Source organism: Eubalaena glacialis, chromosome 17 (assembly GCF_028564815.1).
Source record: "Eubalaena glacialis isolate mEubGla1 chromosome 17, mEubGla1.1.hap2.+ XY, whole genome shotgun sequence".
NCBI classification, from domain to species: domain Eukaryota; kingdom Metazoa; phylum Chordata; class Mammalia; order Artiodactyla; family Balaenidae; genus Eubalaena; species Eubalaena glacialis.
In genome coordinates this window covers 29,360,277-29,379,250 of record NC_083732.1, presented here as the reverse complement: position 1 = coordinate 29,379,250, position 18,974 = coordinate 29,360,277, and the positions used below count along the sequence as shown (strand labels likewise).

At 34.4% G+C, this 18,974-nt stretch overlaps 1 protein-coding gene across 1 annotated transcript in view; it reads left to right on the top strand.

Annotated features, from left to right (window-relative positions):
• CA1 (carbonic anhydrase 1) overlaps positions 1-17,091 on the top strand; it is a 44,896-nt gene extending 27,805 nt beyond the window's left edge. Inside the window, exons 2-8 of the mRNA XM_061171619.1 lie at positions 7,582-7,642; positions 8,145-8,342; positions 9,677-9,795; positions 12,283-12,378; positions 13,119-13,181; positions 15,743-15,898; positions 16,847-17,091. Of these exons, the coding sequence (XP_061027602.1) occupies positions 7,606-7,642; positions 8,145-8,342; positions 9,677-9,795; positions 12,283-12,378; positions 13,119-13,181; positions 15,743-15,898; positions 16,847-16,963 (786 nt within the window). The 5' untranslated portion in view covers positions 7,582-7,605 and the 3' untranslated portion in view covers positions 16,964-17,091. The remainder of the gene's footprint in view (positions 1-7,581; positions 7,643-8,144; positions 8,343-9,676; positions 9,796-12,282; positions 12,379-13,118; positions 13,182-15,742; positions 15,899-16,846) is intronic.
• The last annotated feature ends 1,883 nt before the right edge of the window (positions 17,092-18,974 follow it).

Here is an 18,974-nt window from a genome sequence, read left to right as displayed (position 1 = left end):
CCTCTTTCTTCATTTTGAAAGAGGGATACTAACATTTGTTCTACTCAGCTCACAATCTTCTTAAAAGTTATAAGTAAGATCATGTGAGTAAAATTACAGTGAGTAAAAGCCCCTTTCTATGGGCCTGTTCTAGAAGAAAGAGTTTCTTTCTTGAAAAGCATCTATAATCATTCCATTTATTTCTTACCCATTTCTTAGGAAAAAAAAAAAAAACCCTAGGGAGGATTATGTCCCATGGTTTAAAGGCTGATTAGCTAATATACTTCATCAGTCAAAGTCTTGGAAGTTCTGACACAGACCTGTGTCCTCAACTCTCAGGGTCATTTAACTCTCCCATCCAATTTAACCACAACCCACGCAGTTTTCCATTATTAGTAGTACACTCAGTGAAAATATAATAGCTATCTTTTACTGTGCATCTGCTATTTGCCTTTATCTCTAATCCTCATAAAAAAGCAAAACCTTCAAGGTGAGTACGATCATTAGCCCGCTTCACAATAAAGAAATAGAATGATTCAGAGAAATTAGGTTAGACAGATAGACAAATTTTAGTTAATGCTAACACCTGAAAATAGCTGTGACTCTAAAGAAAGTCTTTAGAGACCAAAGGAGCATTGTAGCTATGGCTTCATCTGCATTAAGTGTCCGTGTTCACTCTTTTTTTTTTTTTTAACATCTTTATTGGAGTATAATTGCTTTACAATGGTGTGTTAGTTTCTGCTTTATAACAGAGTGAATCACTCTTTTAAGATCAATAAAGGAGTTCTCTGTAATGTACTTCTTCTGTGCACTCTGAGTCATTCTGCAAACCGGTATTTCAATTAGTGGTCTTGCCGCTTTTCCTTGGTAGCCCTACTAGGACAGGAATCAGTTAAGAGAGAATTAAAATGGCAACTTCTTGCATGCAGCCATGGATATTTCCACTACTAAAAGGCATTTGGTTATTATGCTTGTCTTCACTTAACCATGTATCCGACTTGAGCATTTGATTCAAAAACCCCTGCAGAGCACGTCACCACCCTGTTGTTAGCACATTGACCCAACAGATAAAAAAGCATCAAAAAAAAAAAAAAAAAAGAATGAAAAAAAAAATTCTCCTCTGGAGGCAGGTACTAGTAAAAGCATTAAAGGATTTTTAAAATCTTATGAGGATAAAAACTAGTAAAACAGTAAATATTTTTTCAAGTGGCTGCTAATATTTGGTATTCTTCCTAAAAGAGGAAGGCATGTGAAGAAAATGACTTTCCTCTTAAAAGAGTGTTGGTAAAATTGTCCAAATGTGTTTTAAAATGTCACCTTGGAATGTTCATTAAAACAGATTCTCAGGCCTCCTGTGAAGAGATTTTGATTCAATAGGTGTTACTTCAGTATTAATAATGTGTTTCTTAATATAATCTAATGCTTAATAGGAATGCATAATAGCATCCTAATCAGGACCTAGGATCTTCAGAGGTGACTATTTATCATATCTACAGCTAACTCAACAATGAAAGGTTAGTTATTTACTATAAAGGATATTCAAAATAATTTTGTGCTCATGAAATTAGTGGTATCAAGAGTAATAAGTGACTAGAGAAAATTTGCTAAATCCATAGTTCTTACATGAACAAGATATATGAGTGGACAAGTACAATACTTGAATGCCATTGAGGTAGTATGTAAGTCTAGGCCCCATTGGGCCCCAGTGGACCCAGCTGCCTGAACCAACAACAAAGATCACCAGTCCTGATATCATCAAAGCGTGTTTGAAGTGAGTCCTTCATTCAAGGTGCTGGGTGGTGAGCCTCACTTGCAGCAAGCCCTCCTGAAACTGCAGACAAGTCACATGACTATTTTGTGCCAATTTGCTACTAATGAATGTACAATGGAGGGGGTTTGATCAGAGACTTGCTTTCATTGAAACATATCATTAGTAATTAGATTGTGAAGGCAGATTCCTATAGCCCCTGGATACGTCTAAAAAAGGCTACCAATACTTAACAGCAGAGCTTGATATATGTTAGCAATCTAAATTGCGTCAGGTCATCTCACAAAAGTAAGGGAGTGGATGAGACATGCATGTGCATTTTAATTCACATATATGTGAATCTGAGGCAGGTGATCTACAGATTATACATTAAGAAACACGGTATTAAGAGAGGACATATTCAGTTGCAAATGTGTTTTAGAAATCTAGTCTTTGATAAAAGGGTTTGAGAGCTAACAGAATTATTTGGGGAAGTCAATAGAAAATGTTTTTAAATCTTCAGATAACTTTTAGGTAGATGGACCCCAACAAAGGTTGCATGAAACATCTTAAGATAAGGTGACTGATGTGACTGACCTTCACCTCCCTTAATAGTTACATTTGAGAACTTATCTCCTTTCATGTTTACATGTGGGATTTAGTTTAATCTGTGGCAAGCAGATGTCTTTTACTCAATTGTTTGAATTTCAGGCCACATGCAATCACTCGAACTGTTTTATTTTATTTCATATATTTATATTATGTATTTACCTGAGAGTTAAAATCAAACTTTTTATTGAGGCTGAAGTTAATCATTTACATTTGTGCAGTATTTTAAGGTTCATTAAGGATTATGCATGTTATTTTCTTTTGAGATGAAAAATATTGCTTAATTATGTCATCTGTTATAGAGGAGCTCATCAATTCCCTAAACAGTTATAGGAGATAAGACAAATATTATTTTGTCTGTTTTAAAAATAAATATAAGGATGGTACAATTAATTTGTACAAGTTACCCATTCATCCAGTAGAAGAGACTCCTAACAATTAGCTTAAAAGTGCACAAGCCATAAGAACCTGCTGTATAAAAATAAATAAATAAAATCAAATTCAAAAAAATTTTTTAAATAAGTAAATTTTTTTAAAAAGGTGCACAGCCTATATTTTCAGTGTATTCAGTATATATCGTTCCAACCAGTAATTTCAATACATATGACAATCAACTAGGTATATTTAAAATGTAATGTTTTCAAAAGCAAGAAATTGTAAGAAATTGAATACCTCTATGCTGTGGATTAAAATAGTTACCTATGAGAGTTGACTAGGTTAATAAAAAATATTCATTAGTGAATTTTAAAACTGCCTTCAAAAATAAAAATAAAATGTTCCAAGGCAGGAAATATAAGGTTGAAAGTTTTTTTTTTATTACAGTAATAAAATCCATGAGTTATGGATCTGTGAAATTTCTATGTCAAAAGTTCAAACCACATTTCAAGAGTTAAGTTTTGATACTTACAAAGTGTCAAAAAAGTTGACACTTATAAAGACCAACATTCTCACTCTCCCAGCAATGACTGACAGACACAGACGGGTCACTTCATTCCTCCATTAATAGAACTGAGAGAGGAAAGGCTCTTTTTCCTTAGTTCCAAATACGAACATGAGTTCATCTCCAGCAAAACTCATTCACACACCCCTGAGTTCAGACCAGTACGTTTGGGTGGGTGCAGTCCCTGATGAGTGTTTTTTCTTCTAAGTCTTTATAGAAATACAATAATTGAAGTTTAAAATGACCACTTAATTGTTCTCTCTAAAGTATTTATTGAACACCACTGTTTTCCATGCAGTGATTTAAAAAAATAAAATGGTCCATCATTATCCAGGTGTCATTATAGAGATGGTTATAGATATTAAGCAAGTAAACAAATGAATTTCAGGATGTAACAAATGCTATGAAAGAAAGAAGACGACTGAATTAATAGAGTGACTGAGAAGCAGGGGGTATATTAAATTTAGATCTCAGGAAACTTGTCTCTGAGGAGGTGAAATTTGAGCCTATGTAAAGATCTGGATACAGAGGCATCCAGACAGAGGGGACAGCAAGTGCAAAAGTCCTAAAATGGGAACAAGCTTGGTATGGATGGAGACAAAGACATCCACTGGGAAGAATAAAGTTGGTAAGACATCTTGTTACAAGTGGAGAGAAAGATCAGTTTGGAAGAAATAATAGCTGTGAAATCCAGATAAACCATCCTGCCATTTAAACTGATTTCAGCAGAATTTCCAATTGTCTTACTGCAGAAATGTACAAGATAATATAACCATTTTCCATGACCCACTTCTCCACTAGAAATAAGCTTTCTCTTGTCACCCTAAACAATATCAATTCTGGAGAAGCAGGGAAATTAGGGAGCAAAGTGAGAGTTATGTCAAATTTAATAAACATGACACGATTTCACTATGTATATTTCCTTATTTTAGGGAAAATATGGGTCCCAGGGAAGCCACCTATCCTTATGTAATGCTAAGGATTATAGAACTGTATTGCCTTTTGGAATTTCTTTTCAGTGGCATTTAGCAGATCTCTACCATAGTTAGACACAGCACTCTTTCACATTCCTAGTTCCTTCCATACCAAAGAATTATTTTTTAATTATAAATTTAAATTTGAAACTTGTCATAATTTACTTGCCTTCATAAGAGTTCATGCTTTCAGCTTTAAAAGATTGAAGTAGGAATCAGAGGAAAATGTTCATTTAAGAGATTAGGAGAAAAAAATTCAAATAAGAAATGCTAAATATAATTTAAAATTAGCTAAACAGGGTTTTCAAATTTTGTAAAACACTGAGAAAATGTCTCTGCTTTTTTGAAAACATTTCAGGGCACTAAAAAATCTTCAACAAAGTTAGATGATGCTACTCAATAAATAAATGTAATAAGCTATTAAGTAACTTTATGTATTTGTGTATTTATGTATGTATGTATGTATTTATTTTATTGGCCACAGGCCCATGTGGGATCTTAGTTCCCCAACCAGGGACTGAACCCTCAGCCCCTGCATTGGGAGCGCAGAGTCCCAACCATTGGACTGCCAGGGAAGTCCTATTAAGTAACTTTAAAGCAAATGTTTTATAGACAGCCTGTTAAAATGGTGGTGTAATAAAATAGAGAAGAGGATGCACTTATGGGTTTTAGAGGTAACCAGCAGTGGATTCAAATCCTGGCTCTTCTCCTTGAATTTTCTGAGCCTCAGTTATTCCTCTTTAAAAGTGGGGTGAGACTAACCTAACCCTTAGGTCTACTGTGAAACTGAATTAAGTCATTATTTTAAAGGATCCGACAGATGGTAATTATTCAATGAACAATAGTCTTTTCTAACCTACTCCAGTACCCCTAGATGAGAGCACGGTGAAATAGCTCTCCTTAATAATAATAGTAAATCTTTTATCACTTTTCATAATTCTTTTTGCTTGTGTGTTTGTTGCAAGAATTTTATTTATTGTGAAAGAAGGTCAAAAGATAAAATTATGGCATATGGTTTAAGGGCAAGATAATATCAACATTTTATCTTTAAATTTTTTTTCAGTAAATATTTGGCCTCTAAAATTTCATTTCATAAGGTAAAGGAAGAAATCTTTCTTTCCCTTCTACCCTCAGCCCATTAATACATTTTCATCAAATTTGCAAATTAAACCAATGTAATTATTAAAATTAAACATTCTGCACATCAGTCTTTCAACATTTAAAAATCTCTATTTAAAGTACTACAATTTTTTTCCATATTATTGACATATAATTGACATATAACTTGATACTTCTAAGAATTACCAATTAACCAATTCTCTATCAAAATTATTTATGTAGTTTTACATTACTTTTTAAAAAACTATAGGTTTTTCCATCAGCCTACTTGCTCCTGATTCAATTGGAAGTTGTCCTTTTTTCCAAATAGGTTGATTAATATAGTAGTTTGATTTAAAGTTACTTTTAACAAAGTAGCAATTAGGAGGAGCAACTTATCTGGCAAAGAGTAGCCTGTTTCTATCACTCCATGAGCTTCTGGCCAACCTGAGACTCTGGGTCTAGAATGAAGTAGCCCAAGGGTCAAGTCTGACTACTGGTCATCTTGAGCCAGACCAGACCAGATCAACCAATCCAATCCTCCAGAAAACAGAATCAAGTGGAGGTCAATGGGCATTTGTTGACAGTGGAAGGTTAAGAAAGAGTACAAGCTTTGGAGTTAGACAGATCTAAGTTTAAACCCTAGGCTTGTAAGATATAAGCAGCCACTTACAAGCTTTGCATAACCCTGAGGAATTGTCTTCAATTTCCTCTTATGTGGAATACACATTTTAATGCCTATTTTGGCTATTGTGAGAATTAAATGAATTACTGCATATAAACTGTTTAGCCTAGCATTTGAGTAATACTGGACCTTTAATAAATGGTACCTTTAAAAAAAGTTCCCTTTTAAGTAATAGTTTCTTCTGCCTACTAAAGTGTGGAATGGAAGCTTAGGCCTCTTCCAACTTTGTTCATGAGCCATACATAGTCCATCTGCATCTGAGCTAGTTGGCTATCATTAGCCAAAAGGGACAAACAATGTGCCTCTGGTCAGCCTTGCTAAAAATTGTGCCAGATTCACTTATTTCAGAAAGCCTAGGTAGCTCAGACAATTCCAGAGTGTGAAAGGAAGTATGACTACCAAGGCATGGAAATCAGTCATTACTATGGAAGCTTATGTTTTCTGATTGTGTTTCCTCTGAGCACATTTAGAGCCTTGGAAATATGGACCTAGCCAGTCTGACACATACTAATTGGTTTTCTTTGCCTCCTTGAAAAGTCCTGTAGATCTTCTCATCACTCAACAGGTGGCAAGTCTCACCGTAGTCCAAGCTTAAATTGGACTTAAGAGAATTGTGGGCATAGAAAGAGAATTAGGGATCATCCACCTCATAGCTCACCCAGTGTGGCATTCAGCAGAGGTGTAGTAAAGAAAACAACTGCACTTGGAGGCTGAAGTCTTGGCTTCTTGGCTTCTTGCTAGTTGTGGTGAAGACCCTCAACATCTCTCAGCTACAAATGATAATTCTCACTGTATAGGATTTATGTGTGTAGTGGTGATGGTAAAATAAAACAATATGAAAGTGCTCTATAAATTGTATAGAACTATACAGAAGAAAGCTTTCTATTCCAGTAGACCTGTATTTGATGTGTAAAATAAATATTGGACCATATTTAATTTCAATATTAATAAAATCTTCTCCATTTATGAATCCCAACTCCTTTAAAAATGAAGGACTTTATTCTCATCATGTGTGTCTTTGAAATGTACCATTATGAATAATATATATTACAAATAATTAGTGATTCTGTTACCTATTTTAAATTAACATCATGATACTTGTTCTGATCAGCCTGTAAACACGCAAATTATTCTTCTTACTAAATTACTGTTGCTAGTATTGCTTAAGTGTCCAGCAAGGGTAAAAATTGGAAATCTCAAGTGTACAGTCATTTTCAGTTAGAAATTCAAAGAATCATATATGATAATACTCAGCCATATCTTCTACTAACATGAGAGAAACAGCACTTGGTTTTATAAAAGCTAAGATTTCTATATTTCTCTTTTACAATATAAGAAAATAAAACAATTAGAACTGACCTTACCCTTGTGGGCTTCTTTTAGAATACCTATTTTTTCTACATGTGTATACTTCCTGATAGGTAGAGATGATGAAATAGTAACCTATTAAGGGCAGAGACGGTTCTATAAAACCTACAAATTGTGGTTTCAGTTGTCTATTGCACATTCAGTTGCAGTCAGTTATTTCAGGTATTATCTTTGTTTTCAGAAAAAGAAAACTAAGTAGAAGATCATGGCAAATCCTGACTGGGGATATGATGGTGAAAATGGTAAGCGTTCTTCTGTTCATGTAGATCAAATAACAGCTTCTTCCCTTTTCCAATAAAAGAGATATTGAGCACTTAAAATACCTATGTAGTCATAGATTAATGGTTTGGTTTGCCTGACTTTGAATTATAATAGCTTTGCATGTATTCTTAGCAATTGTCCTTTGAGTCATTGTTGTCTACAAAATGCATTCTGTCTCTCTTCCTCTCTCTCCCTCTGTCTCTCTCTCCATATGTGTATATTAGAAATCTATTGCTATAACAGTAAAATATGTATAGTCTGATCCCACAGACTATGAGCATATTACTTGTATTGACAAATACACTATTTTATAGTATAGCATAGAAAAGGGGCATTCTCAAACATTGAATTTCCATTAAGTTAAACAGAATATCATTTAAGATCCTCAGTAAATCCTAATCTAATAAACAAAGTTATATTCCTAAAACTTGGATTTGAGCATTTGATCAAGTTTTGATTGTAAGCATATGTTTGTCCTGGTAGGTCCTGAACAGTGGGGCAAGCTGTACCCCATCGCAAATGGAAATAGACAATCTCCCATCGACATCAAAACCAGTGAAACCAAACATGATGCCTCTCTCAAACCTATCAGTGTCTCCTACAGTCCAGACACAGCCAAAGAAATCGTCAACGTGGGACATTCCTTCCATGTAAACTTTGAGGACAATGATAATCGATCAGGTGAGCCAAAAGACCCTTCTAATTTTTCTTCGACTTTACTGGGGAAATTAAAACAATAGGGCTTTAAGAAACACAAACGACCATCTGCAGTCTTTTGTGCACATGTGTAACATTGCTGGAATCTGGTGAAGTATCTTGAATTTCTAGAAAATTTACAAGTGGTAAAGATGATTTTGGGGACTCCCAGATCTGTCTTTTTTCAGTCCTTCTCCTTTACAGGGACACTATTCTATTTCTTCTTGTTTCCAATGTCTTTTTGCTCACTTCACACCCTCTGAATAAACAGTAGCTTTTCAAAAAGGTCTATGAACCATCATGAATATAAAAACTGAAAAGGCAAATATTTTCTAATCGAGATGAGGGTGGAGGATCCTAGCAGAAAACAGAGGTGAAGAATATATTTATTGTGTGTGACCAGAAAAATGGCTCCGTAACTGTGAAGTGCCAGTAAGAAAATGGTCTTGTGTGCATCTTGCATGGAACAATTCTGTGCATAAGTATACTTGTCTATATTCCCCTCTCCTTGCTAAGCCATGGTGACTGAATTATCTTCATATCCCAGAATCTAGCACATAGTAAAATTTTCAAAACTGTTTACTGAATAATTTATTAAATGACAATTCCATAAAACAACTCTACTGACAAAAGGCAAAATTTGTTTTAGCACTTTCCTACAAGGTTCTGAGCCTAAATTTTAGACACCTTGCTGCTATGTCCACTGTTAGGATTAGGTCTGGTATTATGTGTGTTTTATTAATCATATGATTGGATAGACTCTCTAAAGAAACATGGTCATTCAATGTTAGAATTTTAAAAGTGACTGTACTGTTCTACTGGAACATTCTTTTGGTCCCTGGCTAGGGATTCTCAACAAAGCTGTCAAGATACCCTCTTGTGTCCTGATCAGTTACAAGGTATGTGTTGAATAATTTGTTACTAAAAATAAATTACTAAAGATCTTGATGCATACTGCCCACTACTGTCTTTGTTAAAAGAATGAATGAATGAACTTTCAAATTAAAGCAGATTTAAGGAAAGCCCTGTAATCATATAATTCACTCATTTTCCAATATGTTTTCTTGAAGGCAGAAAAAGGTAAAATTACAGCTCATGTGCTGAGAATTATATATAACTCATGCACTATCTTAGGGTGCACCATACATATGAAGACCATCATTGTGGATGTGGGGAAAAAAACCAACAAGATGGAAACTTTGGCGCTACTGTTTGTTTTCATTTCTACTGAATCCAATTTAATGTTAGTTTATATTAAATGCAAAGATAAGCTGGAGCTTATGATTGTAACACTAACAGTAGTTTCCTTTTACTTCTAGTGCTGAAAGGCGGTCCTCTCTCTGAAAGCTATAGGCTCCATCAGTTCCATTTTCACTGGGGTGTCAAAGATGACTATGGTTCTGAGCACTTAGTGGATGGAGTCAAATATTCTGCAGAGGTAAGGTAGCTTAGCGAGTGAGTGAGAACTACACTGAGAGTCCTCCCAGAAGCAGTTCCCTTATAACATAAGACACCATTATAATGGCTCCGAATGAATGAGCATTCTGGTCCCTGAAAGGCACTCCCAGGCTCCGTTAAAATCAAATAGAGACACACTGTGTTTGGCAGTAGAGGGAAATTTTTCATGTGAAGAGGCAGGTGAACTTGGAGTCAAACTCATGAACCCCAGAATACTCTCATTTCAGAATGCCTTGAAAACTTATCTTGATGTCAGACTAGCCTCAAGGGGAAATGCTGCTCTCCTTTTAAAGCTCTGACCCCCAAATGGAACACACCATCATTCTCTTCTTATTTAAATGTTCAAGTTTGGACACACCAGTAGCATAGGTGTAGCTAGGCTGGAACACTTCAGTAAGACTCTACTAAGAGTGCAAGTTTAATCACAGGAGTCATCACAGAGTAGCATACTCTAGATGAGGGTTTGAGGTTCCCTGGCTGCAGGCCACTACCCTCTGACCTCTTGATTCGCCCCCACATGGAAGTTTGTGATCTAATTCAAGACATTCTGTCCGTATATCCATGGAAAAATAAAGAACATTTGCAGCAAACTGTCAACAGAGGGTATGGAAGACTGAAAACAAAGAACTTTTGTTCTTCGTATGTATGAATATACAATACATTTGTACCAATATAGACTGGTTGGCTTTTTTATTTTCCTTTTATAAAATGAGTTCATAACATATATAGTTTTCCAACATGCTTTTTTTTCACTTACCGATTTATCATGATCATTTTTTCAAGTCAGTAGGTTTAATTGCACCTCTTCTTTTACTGTCTGTACAATATTTCAGTGTATGCATGTGTTAGAATTTATTAGCTGAGCCCTACATATGGACAATTACAATGCTTTTTCCTTTTTGTTCTGTTGGGTTTTTTGCTTTTACCAAAGGAAAAAAAATGCTGCAATAAATACATCTGTACATATATCTTACACCCTAGTGAAAGCAATTATGTAAGGCAGATTTTCATAAGAGGGATTGTTAGATACAGGGTATATGCATTTTTCATTTTAATAGAGGATTTGGGAATAGTGTACAAATATAACTTACTTTATGTTACATTGTAAAGCCAGGCTAATAACTTTCAATGTTGCAGAAATCCATTAAATGTTTTTTTCCTATTTCTCCTTCATAAAATTGAAGGTGGACTAAAATCGAATGTGCTGAAAGCCTAAATTGGTATTAATAGCATCTTTGGAGGAGGATATTTGGTTGTATTTAAGAAATATAAACTGGTTATTCTCTCATCTAATTTGAGAAAAATAAAATTAATCCAGAGTAGAGATGACAGGCACTTAGCCACAAAGTTCAACATATGACAGATGGTGGGACGGAGGATGGAAGGGAGAGCAGGAGAAAGGGAGAGGTGGGGAGAAAGAGAGAGAGAAGAGACAGAGAAGAGGGGAAGAGGGGAAGGGAGAGGAGGGAAGGGAAGGGAAGGGAAGGGAAGGGAATGGATATATGGCATGGAGAGAATTGGTTTGATTTAGAGTGATACAAGTGACCAGATGATCACTTTACATTGGGTGGTCAGAAAAAGATTCTTTCAGAACTGGCATTTGATTTCAGCCTTAATTCAAGTCAAAATCCTGCTGTTGAAAGATTATGGGGAAGGACACCCCAGAGAAAATCAGCAGCTAATGCAAAGACTCAAAGTTGTGAACCAAGTGAAGGGGTATAATCTATGAGACGTGCAGAAAGATGGGATGTTGATAAGTGGAGAAAAGTAAGAAATTAATGACAACTGTTGTATTTTTTGGTTGAGCAATTAAATGGAAGGTGGTGCCTTTTCCTAAGAAGGGAAAATGAAACAGGTCTGGCAAGGAGGAAATCAAGAGTTCTAGTTTGGCCATATTAAATTTGAGATTCATATTAAACATCCATGTGGAGATATCAAGAAAATATCAAGAAGACATACACACATACTTGGATATACAAGTCTAGAGTTCCACAGAGAGGTTAGGCTGGAGATGTTGGCTTGAGAGGTGTCTGGATATGCTCAAGAGAATCTGCCCTTGGCCAAGACTCCAGACACTTCAGAAACCCCTTCTCATAAAGTTACTAAGTGCCTCAAGCGAGAGAAAATTAAGTTTTTGTCCCCAAACTAGTTAGCCAGAATTCCTGATCTTCTTATACCAAAGAGGTTTTTTTTAAAAAAAGGAGTAATATTGAATAGTTATGACATTGTTAGAAAAGAAATTTTACTTACTGGTTCCAGTATTTGCAACTTGCCCACTCTGTTCAACACACAGATAACCCTTCTTAAGAGTGAGAACATAGCCCTTTCCATGCCCTGGATGAAGGGTCACATAAGTTTTATCTATCAAAGCCAAGATATATCTTTATATATTAACACGTTAACGTCTAACTTACTTTTTACCTTCACAACAGTATAAATAACTACTCAACCACATTGTCATTTTTAGCTTCATATAGTTCACTGGAATTCTGCGAAGTACTCCAGCTTTGCTGAAGCTGCCTCACAGGCTGATGGTTTGGCACTTATTGGTGTTTTGGTGAAGGTGAGTTATAGAGAGTTACAGAGCTCTGCTAAAACTATTTCTTACCAATCAGACCTCAAAATAGGATGAAATAAGGCAAAAGAATATTTGGGTCTTTCTTTTTGGAAAGTTCCCCTTCTACTAATGACTGACCACAGGTGAACAAACAGTTCCCTAGTGTATTGTTAGTTTGTTTTCTCTTGGCTTTTCCCACTTGAAAAGAGAAATAAATTTCAGGTAGAGATGAAATGGGAAGGTGTTGAAGGTGAGGCTAATTTTTTTTTTATTTTTCAGCTCTTCCAAAGTCCCTTTCTTCTAAACTTCCTACCTCATAGAGTCAGGAGTTTATCAATTTAATATTTCATAAGAAAAATATATTAAGAGGATTTTTGTCCCATAAAGAACGTTCAATTGATATTTAAAATGGAAGATTTGTTCACATCCTCTGTAGGAGAGTCCCTGAAAAGTTCTATAGGGAAGTTATTATTAGAGTGGGTATATTTGGGTGACTAACTTTTGGAATTATAGTGATTCTAGTTAAGCTTTATTGAACACTTACAACATGCCATTCATTGTACTAATTATAATTAATAGAACAAAAGGTAAGAGGTTTGTTTTTGTATTACAGTTTTGCTAAATTCCTATATTTTGACTTGCATATTTTTTCTTCAGTTACTGTTTTTAATTGAAAAAAATTAACTAAATAGGATTTGACTTGATAAGAATTTTTATCTCACACTTTATTTTTTTTTAATCTCCAGGTGGGTCAGGCCAATCCAAACCTGCAGAAAGTACTTGATGCCCTAAAAGCAGTTAAAACTAAGGTAAATAGACTAATTAAGTTAGTTTAAATCAGAGAACAAGAATCCACAGAACTACAGAAGTCATTTAACTGCATATTTGATGTGAGGAGTAGGAAGGCCGAAGCAAAAACTACCAATCTGAAAATCAAGGTACTACTTAGATGTTCCTTGCTTCTGAGAAGGTCTCTGACTCAGATATTTGTTTTATTTTAGTTTTCTTTTTCATAGTTATTGGTCATCTATTTCGGCAGGATGAAGCCTGTAGAAGAATGGGTTTCATAGCTGTTCAAATTTGTTTAAAAACTATAACCAACTAAAATGTGAATTTTTTTTACATCATGGAGAAAGATATCTTTATTTTTTATCAATACAAAAATACAGAAGTTAAGGGTATTGTTTTAAAATCCCTTTAATATGCAGTGTCTGATAACCATGATTCCTCCTGTCAGCTTAAAAAAAAAAAAAGATGTATTTTCTGATATATTTAACCTCAGCTTTACTGTTTTAATAGTAAATAGTTAAATCATATGTCAGAGATATGTCATTTTCTTTCATGGTATTTTTATATAAAATAAATCTAGTTCATGTTTAGTCTAAAAAAATTAATCTTCAAATGGATACATTATAAAGTGGAAAGTCTGAAGATAAATAAGCACTCAACTCAGGAAAATAAAAAATAATATATGAAAAGAAAATAGAAGGAAATAATTAAAGAAGATGAAGCAAAACATTAATAAAATAAGAAAGAAAATGAACAAATACAAGGTAAAATTTTATTAATAAAATGAAAAGTTGATTCTTTGGAAAAAAACAACCAAAAAACACACTTTTGGCAAGTTTGATGATGGAAAAAAAGGTACACATACAAAAAATTTATTAGAAATAAGGAATTGGGTCATAATTAAAGATGTGGTAAAAAGTTTTAAAAGAGAAAAATTTGTGCACTTGAACAACATGGGTTTGAACTACACAGGTCCACTTATTCGTGGATTTTTTTTTTGATAAATACATGCTATAGCACTACAAAATTGCCACTTAATTGAATCTGCTGATGCACAACTGTGGTTATGAGGGATGACCATAAAGTTATACATGGATTTTTGACTGTGCAGGGGGTCAGCACTCCTAACCCCCACATTGTTCAAGGGTCAGCTGTATAACACTATACCAGTAAATTTGAAACTTTAGATTAAAAGGATGAATTTCTAGGAAAATGCAGAGAAACTGACTCAAAATGTGTTGAAAGCCTAAACAGATCAAGAATCTAAAAAGAAATTGAAAAAATAGTAAAAAATGTATCTAATGAAAGAAAACTCTAGGCCCAGACCACTTTATGAGGAAGTGTTATACAACTTTTAAGAAACAATCATGCCACTGTTAACTAAACTGCTCAAATGAGGGGACAGAAAACTTTATTTTGATTTAATTAAATGAAACCTAATACCCAAACTGGGTAAGAACACCACAAAAAGGAAATCATAGGCTAATCTTTCTTAGAAATATAGCTAAAAGAAATATTGAAATCGATTACAGCAAATCATATTCAACAGTATATTAAAAGAGTAATGCTTCCAAACTAGTAGACTTTATCCCCAGAATGCAAGGATGGTTTGATATTAGACTATCTTCCAATATATGTCAGTACAGTAACAAATTAAAGATGAAAAACCATATTACAAACTTGTTAGATGCTTGAAAAGCATTTGATAAAAATTCAATGCCAATTCCTGAAGATAAAAAAAGAAAGAAATGTCTCTGAAAACTTATTGAACTTAAGAAAGAATATCACGTACCAACTTGGATCAAACATCAAACTTAGTAGTGAAATATTTGAAGCCTTTCAATTTCAATCAAGAACAAGACCAGGGTGTCAACTGTGACCACCACAACTGACAATTACGATGAATGTCCTAATCAATGTAATAAAGAAAGAAAAAAAAATAAGAGTACATATTTGGATAAATATTAGGGAAAAAAAGACAAATCTATCCTCAAGTGCAGAGGATATGATCATTGACATCCACCTGGAAAATACAAATCAAACAGGTAAAAAACAGAATTAATACACAAGTTTAATAAAGTTGTCTACATAAAATATTAGCATACAAATACCAATTCATTTTCTATACACCAATATAACCAATCAGAAAAGAAAATATGAATAAATAGAATAAAGATAAAACATACCAATATACATGTCAATAAATATCTTTACCACTGGAACAGTATCTGGTATCGTTCCTAGAGAAGCAATAAATGTTTTATACTGGAAATTAAATATCTTTTTAAAGAATACAGATTATAAAAAATTTTTGAAACTTTGCTTGTCTTCAACCAAATGAAGAAGGAGGCAGATTGCTCAGTCAAAATTCCAGTGTAGCATATTTTCAGTCTTCTATTACTTTTATTGTTTATATCCACAAATATACCAGTCATGAAATACTATATAGTAGAAAAATTGATTAAATTCTTAGCTAAGATCTATCTATCTACTAAATAATATAACATATATGTCATATATGTAATGATGCAAATAGTTTATATCATGATATAATAATATATTACTTTTCTTTTTCTTTCAGGGCAAAAAAGCCCCATTCACAAATTTTGACCCCTCTGTTCTCCTTCCTTCATCCCGGGATTACTGGACCTACCTTGGCTCTCTGACTCATCCTCCTCTTTATGAGAGTATAATCTGGATCATCTTTAAGGAAAACATCAGTATCAGCTCAGAACAGGTAGAGTATCAAAGGTGAATGAGCGAGCATTAGAAGTGCAAAGCAGGAATACCATTTCAATTCATAGTATTATTGGGGGAAATTATTATTTCAATTAGATTTTGAAGAGTTCATTTTCCCTTCCAACTGAAAAAGATTTATTTGTGACATAAGGTCTATTGAATAATCAAAAATAAAAGTGTATTTATAAACACTTTTTTTACTTTATGTAGAAAAAATATATGAGATTCAGAACTCTTACTATTCTTTTCGCCTTAATAAGGAAAAATCCAACTTTGTTAAATATCTTCCTAAGAGTTTCAAAAACAAGAAAAAACTGGCAGTAGATGTACTATTAAGACTTTGGGGAATTGTGACTCTCAAGTGGCATATTTTGATAGCTGACATGGGTTTTTATTCTTTTTTGAAACTTAAGCTCTTAAATATTCAACAAAATATCTCATTAATTATTGTTCATAATTATGAAAATAGTAACTACCAATGATTGAGCAACTACTTTTATTAGGTTACTTATGTACGTTTTGTCAGTCAATTCTCATAACAAACCTTTAGGGCAGGCGGTGTGACCTATTGGTAACTAACGCTTCTTGAGCATATGCCATAGGCCAAACACCATTCTAAGAACTTTACATGTATTGACCCATTTAATCTTCACAACAATGCAATGAAATAGTACTATATGGAAACTGAGGCACCAAGCAGATAAGTCTCTTACCCAAGAGTGAGAAAACTAGTATCCTAATCCAGTCAATCATCGATAATTTAAGCCAAATACCTAGTGCAAAGAAATGTGAAGGAATTTTTGGCTTCCTCCTTTCCCATTTGTGAAACCATTGCAATCTTCAACCTGATTTTTTAAATATCAGTGCATCAATTATACTAGAAGAAAAGTGTTCTGTGTAACTTTAATGGCTTTTGACTCTTTAAATATTCTATCCTCCCTCCAAGCTGGCACAGTTCCGCAGTCTTCTATCAAATGTGGAAGGTGATAAAGAAGTCCCCATTAAGCACAACAACCGACCACCCCAGCCTCTGAAGGGCAGAACAGTGAAAGCTTCATTCTGATGGGCCCAGGAAGAAACTTATCCTCCCTCAAGGAACACAACTCTGCTTCTGATGTAATCCAAGAAAGCAAGTTTTAAGAAACAAGTTTATTTTAATACTAGCAAGACAGCCTACTTTCAAATTTAATCTGCAGAACTAAAAAGCTTTAATTTTTATTCTTAATGCTTAACTCAAATAGTAATCTGTAAGTTTACAAAACTTGTGCTTAAATTCAAGTCTATTTTGTTGAATTCTTTATAACGCAATTAATTTCTTAGTGATTTGTACTTAATTTCTTAGTGATTTTTATCTCTTTCCATTTTATTCATTTTAATTGAACTAATAAAATAATTGTATCCCTTTCTTCTTGTCTATTATGTACTCTATTTTTAAAAGGCATTAGGTTTCTACCCCATTTACATTCAAGAATTTTAAATGCTTTATTTGCAACATTATTTTGCCTCAAATGTAATAACTTAAGAGTAGCTTGAGATGAAATGTTGAGAATTCATTTGCTTACTCTTGAAGACAAAGACAGCTAGGATGACAATGGATTTAATATTATTATGCAGGGCCAACATTGCTATCATTTGTGTACTCTGTGATAAAAATGATATATTTCATACAGGAAATGATGCTTCTGGTTATTGCTTCCACTCCACCCCCCACCCACCATTAGCAAGGTCACTGTTTTTTTTTTTTTTTTTCCATTATTATAACTAGTTAGCTAGCATGGAGAATCTGTACTTCAAATTTGGAAGAAAAGTTACCAGTGAATTATTTATAAAAATGATAAAGTAATCATTTGGCTTAGAATCATGTAGAAATATCATATATGCTTTTAGTCAGATGTGTACTTAACCTGAAGCTGTTCTTTCTGAAGCCATATCTATATTCAGAATTCTACACATCTTGTGTCCATTGTTTAGTCTTGTGATTTACTTATTTTCTCTTCTCTGAGAAATCATATTAGAGACCAAAGAGCACATCCATTCCAATGTTCTAGTCTTGTCTAATGTCAGAATCAGTCAAAACCTCTCAATAACTGTAATCGTAGCTAAAAAGGCAGACAAAGCAGATTTTCATAGCTCTGAGGGAGCTTTTGTGTAAAGGCTGTGTTTATTTTCTACCTAAAAATCCTAGGAGACATCTTTTGATATTTTTATTTGGAGCCCAGAATTTAAGTGAATCTTCTTTAATAAAAATGTAATGGACCCAAGTAACACTTCATTTAGCTCAACCCCCATAATTTGTCTATAAAAATAAAATACTTTCTTTGCAAAAGTAATTTGCCTGTGTATATTAATATATATTTACCAGATATTGAGAAAGCATGAAACAGTTACACCTGTCCTATGACTCTCTTATTTCACTTAAGTTACCTTGATAGGATTTTAATCTACATTTATCAGTGGTCATCATGAAGGCCAAAAGAGGAGTATGAGTTTAATTCAAGAAATATATTTGCAAAAGATGCTCTTGACCTACAATGTTTGAAAGTGTTTTCTGAAAATAAATTGAATGGAAAACACAGGAAGATGGCTTCTGTAGCTGGAGTGTGATCACTGCAGGGAGACCTTCAAGATGGCGGAAGAGTAAGACGTGGAGATCACCTTCCTCCCCACAAATACATCAGAAATACATCTACACGTAGAACAACTCCTACAGAACACCTACTGAACGCTGGCAGAAGACCTCAGACTTCCCAAAAGTAAAGAAACTCCCCACATACCTGGGTAGGACAAAAGAAAAACAGAAAAAACAGAGACAAAAGAAGAGGGACGGGACCTGCACCAGTGAGAGGGAGCAGTGAAGGAGGAAAGGTTTCCACACACTAGGAAGCCCCTTCACTGGTGGAGACGGGGCATGGGCGCAGGGGAAGCTTCGGAGCCACGGAGCAGAGCGCAGCCACAGGGGTGGGGAGGGCAAAGCGGAGAGATTCCCGCACAGAGGATCGGGGCCGATCAGCATTCACCAGCCCGAGAGGCTTCTCTGCTCACCCACCGGCCAGGATGGGTGGGGCTGGGAGCTG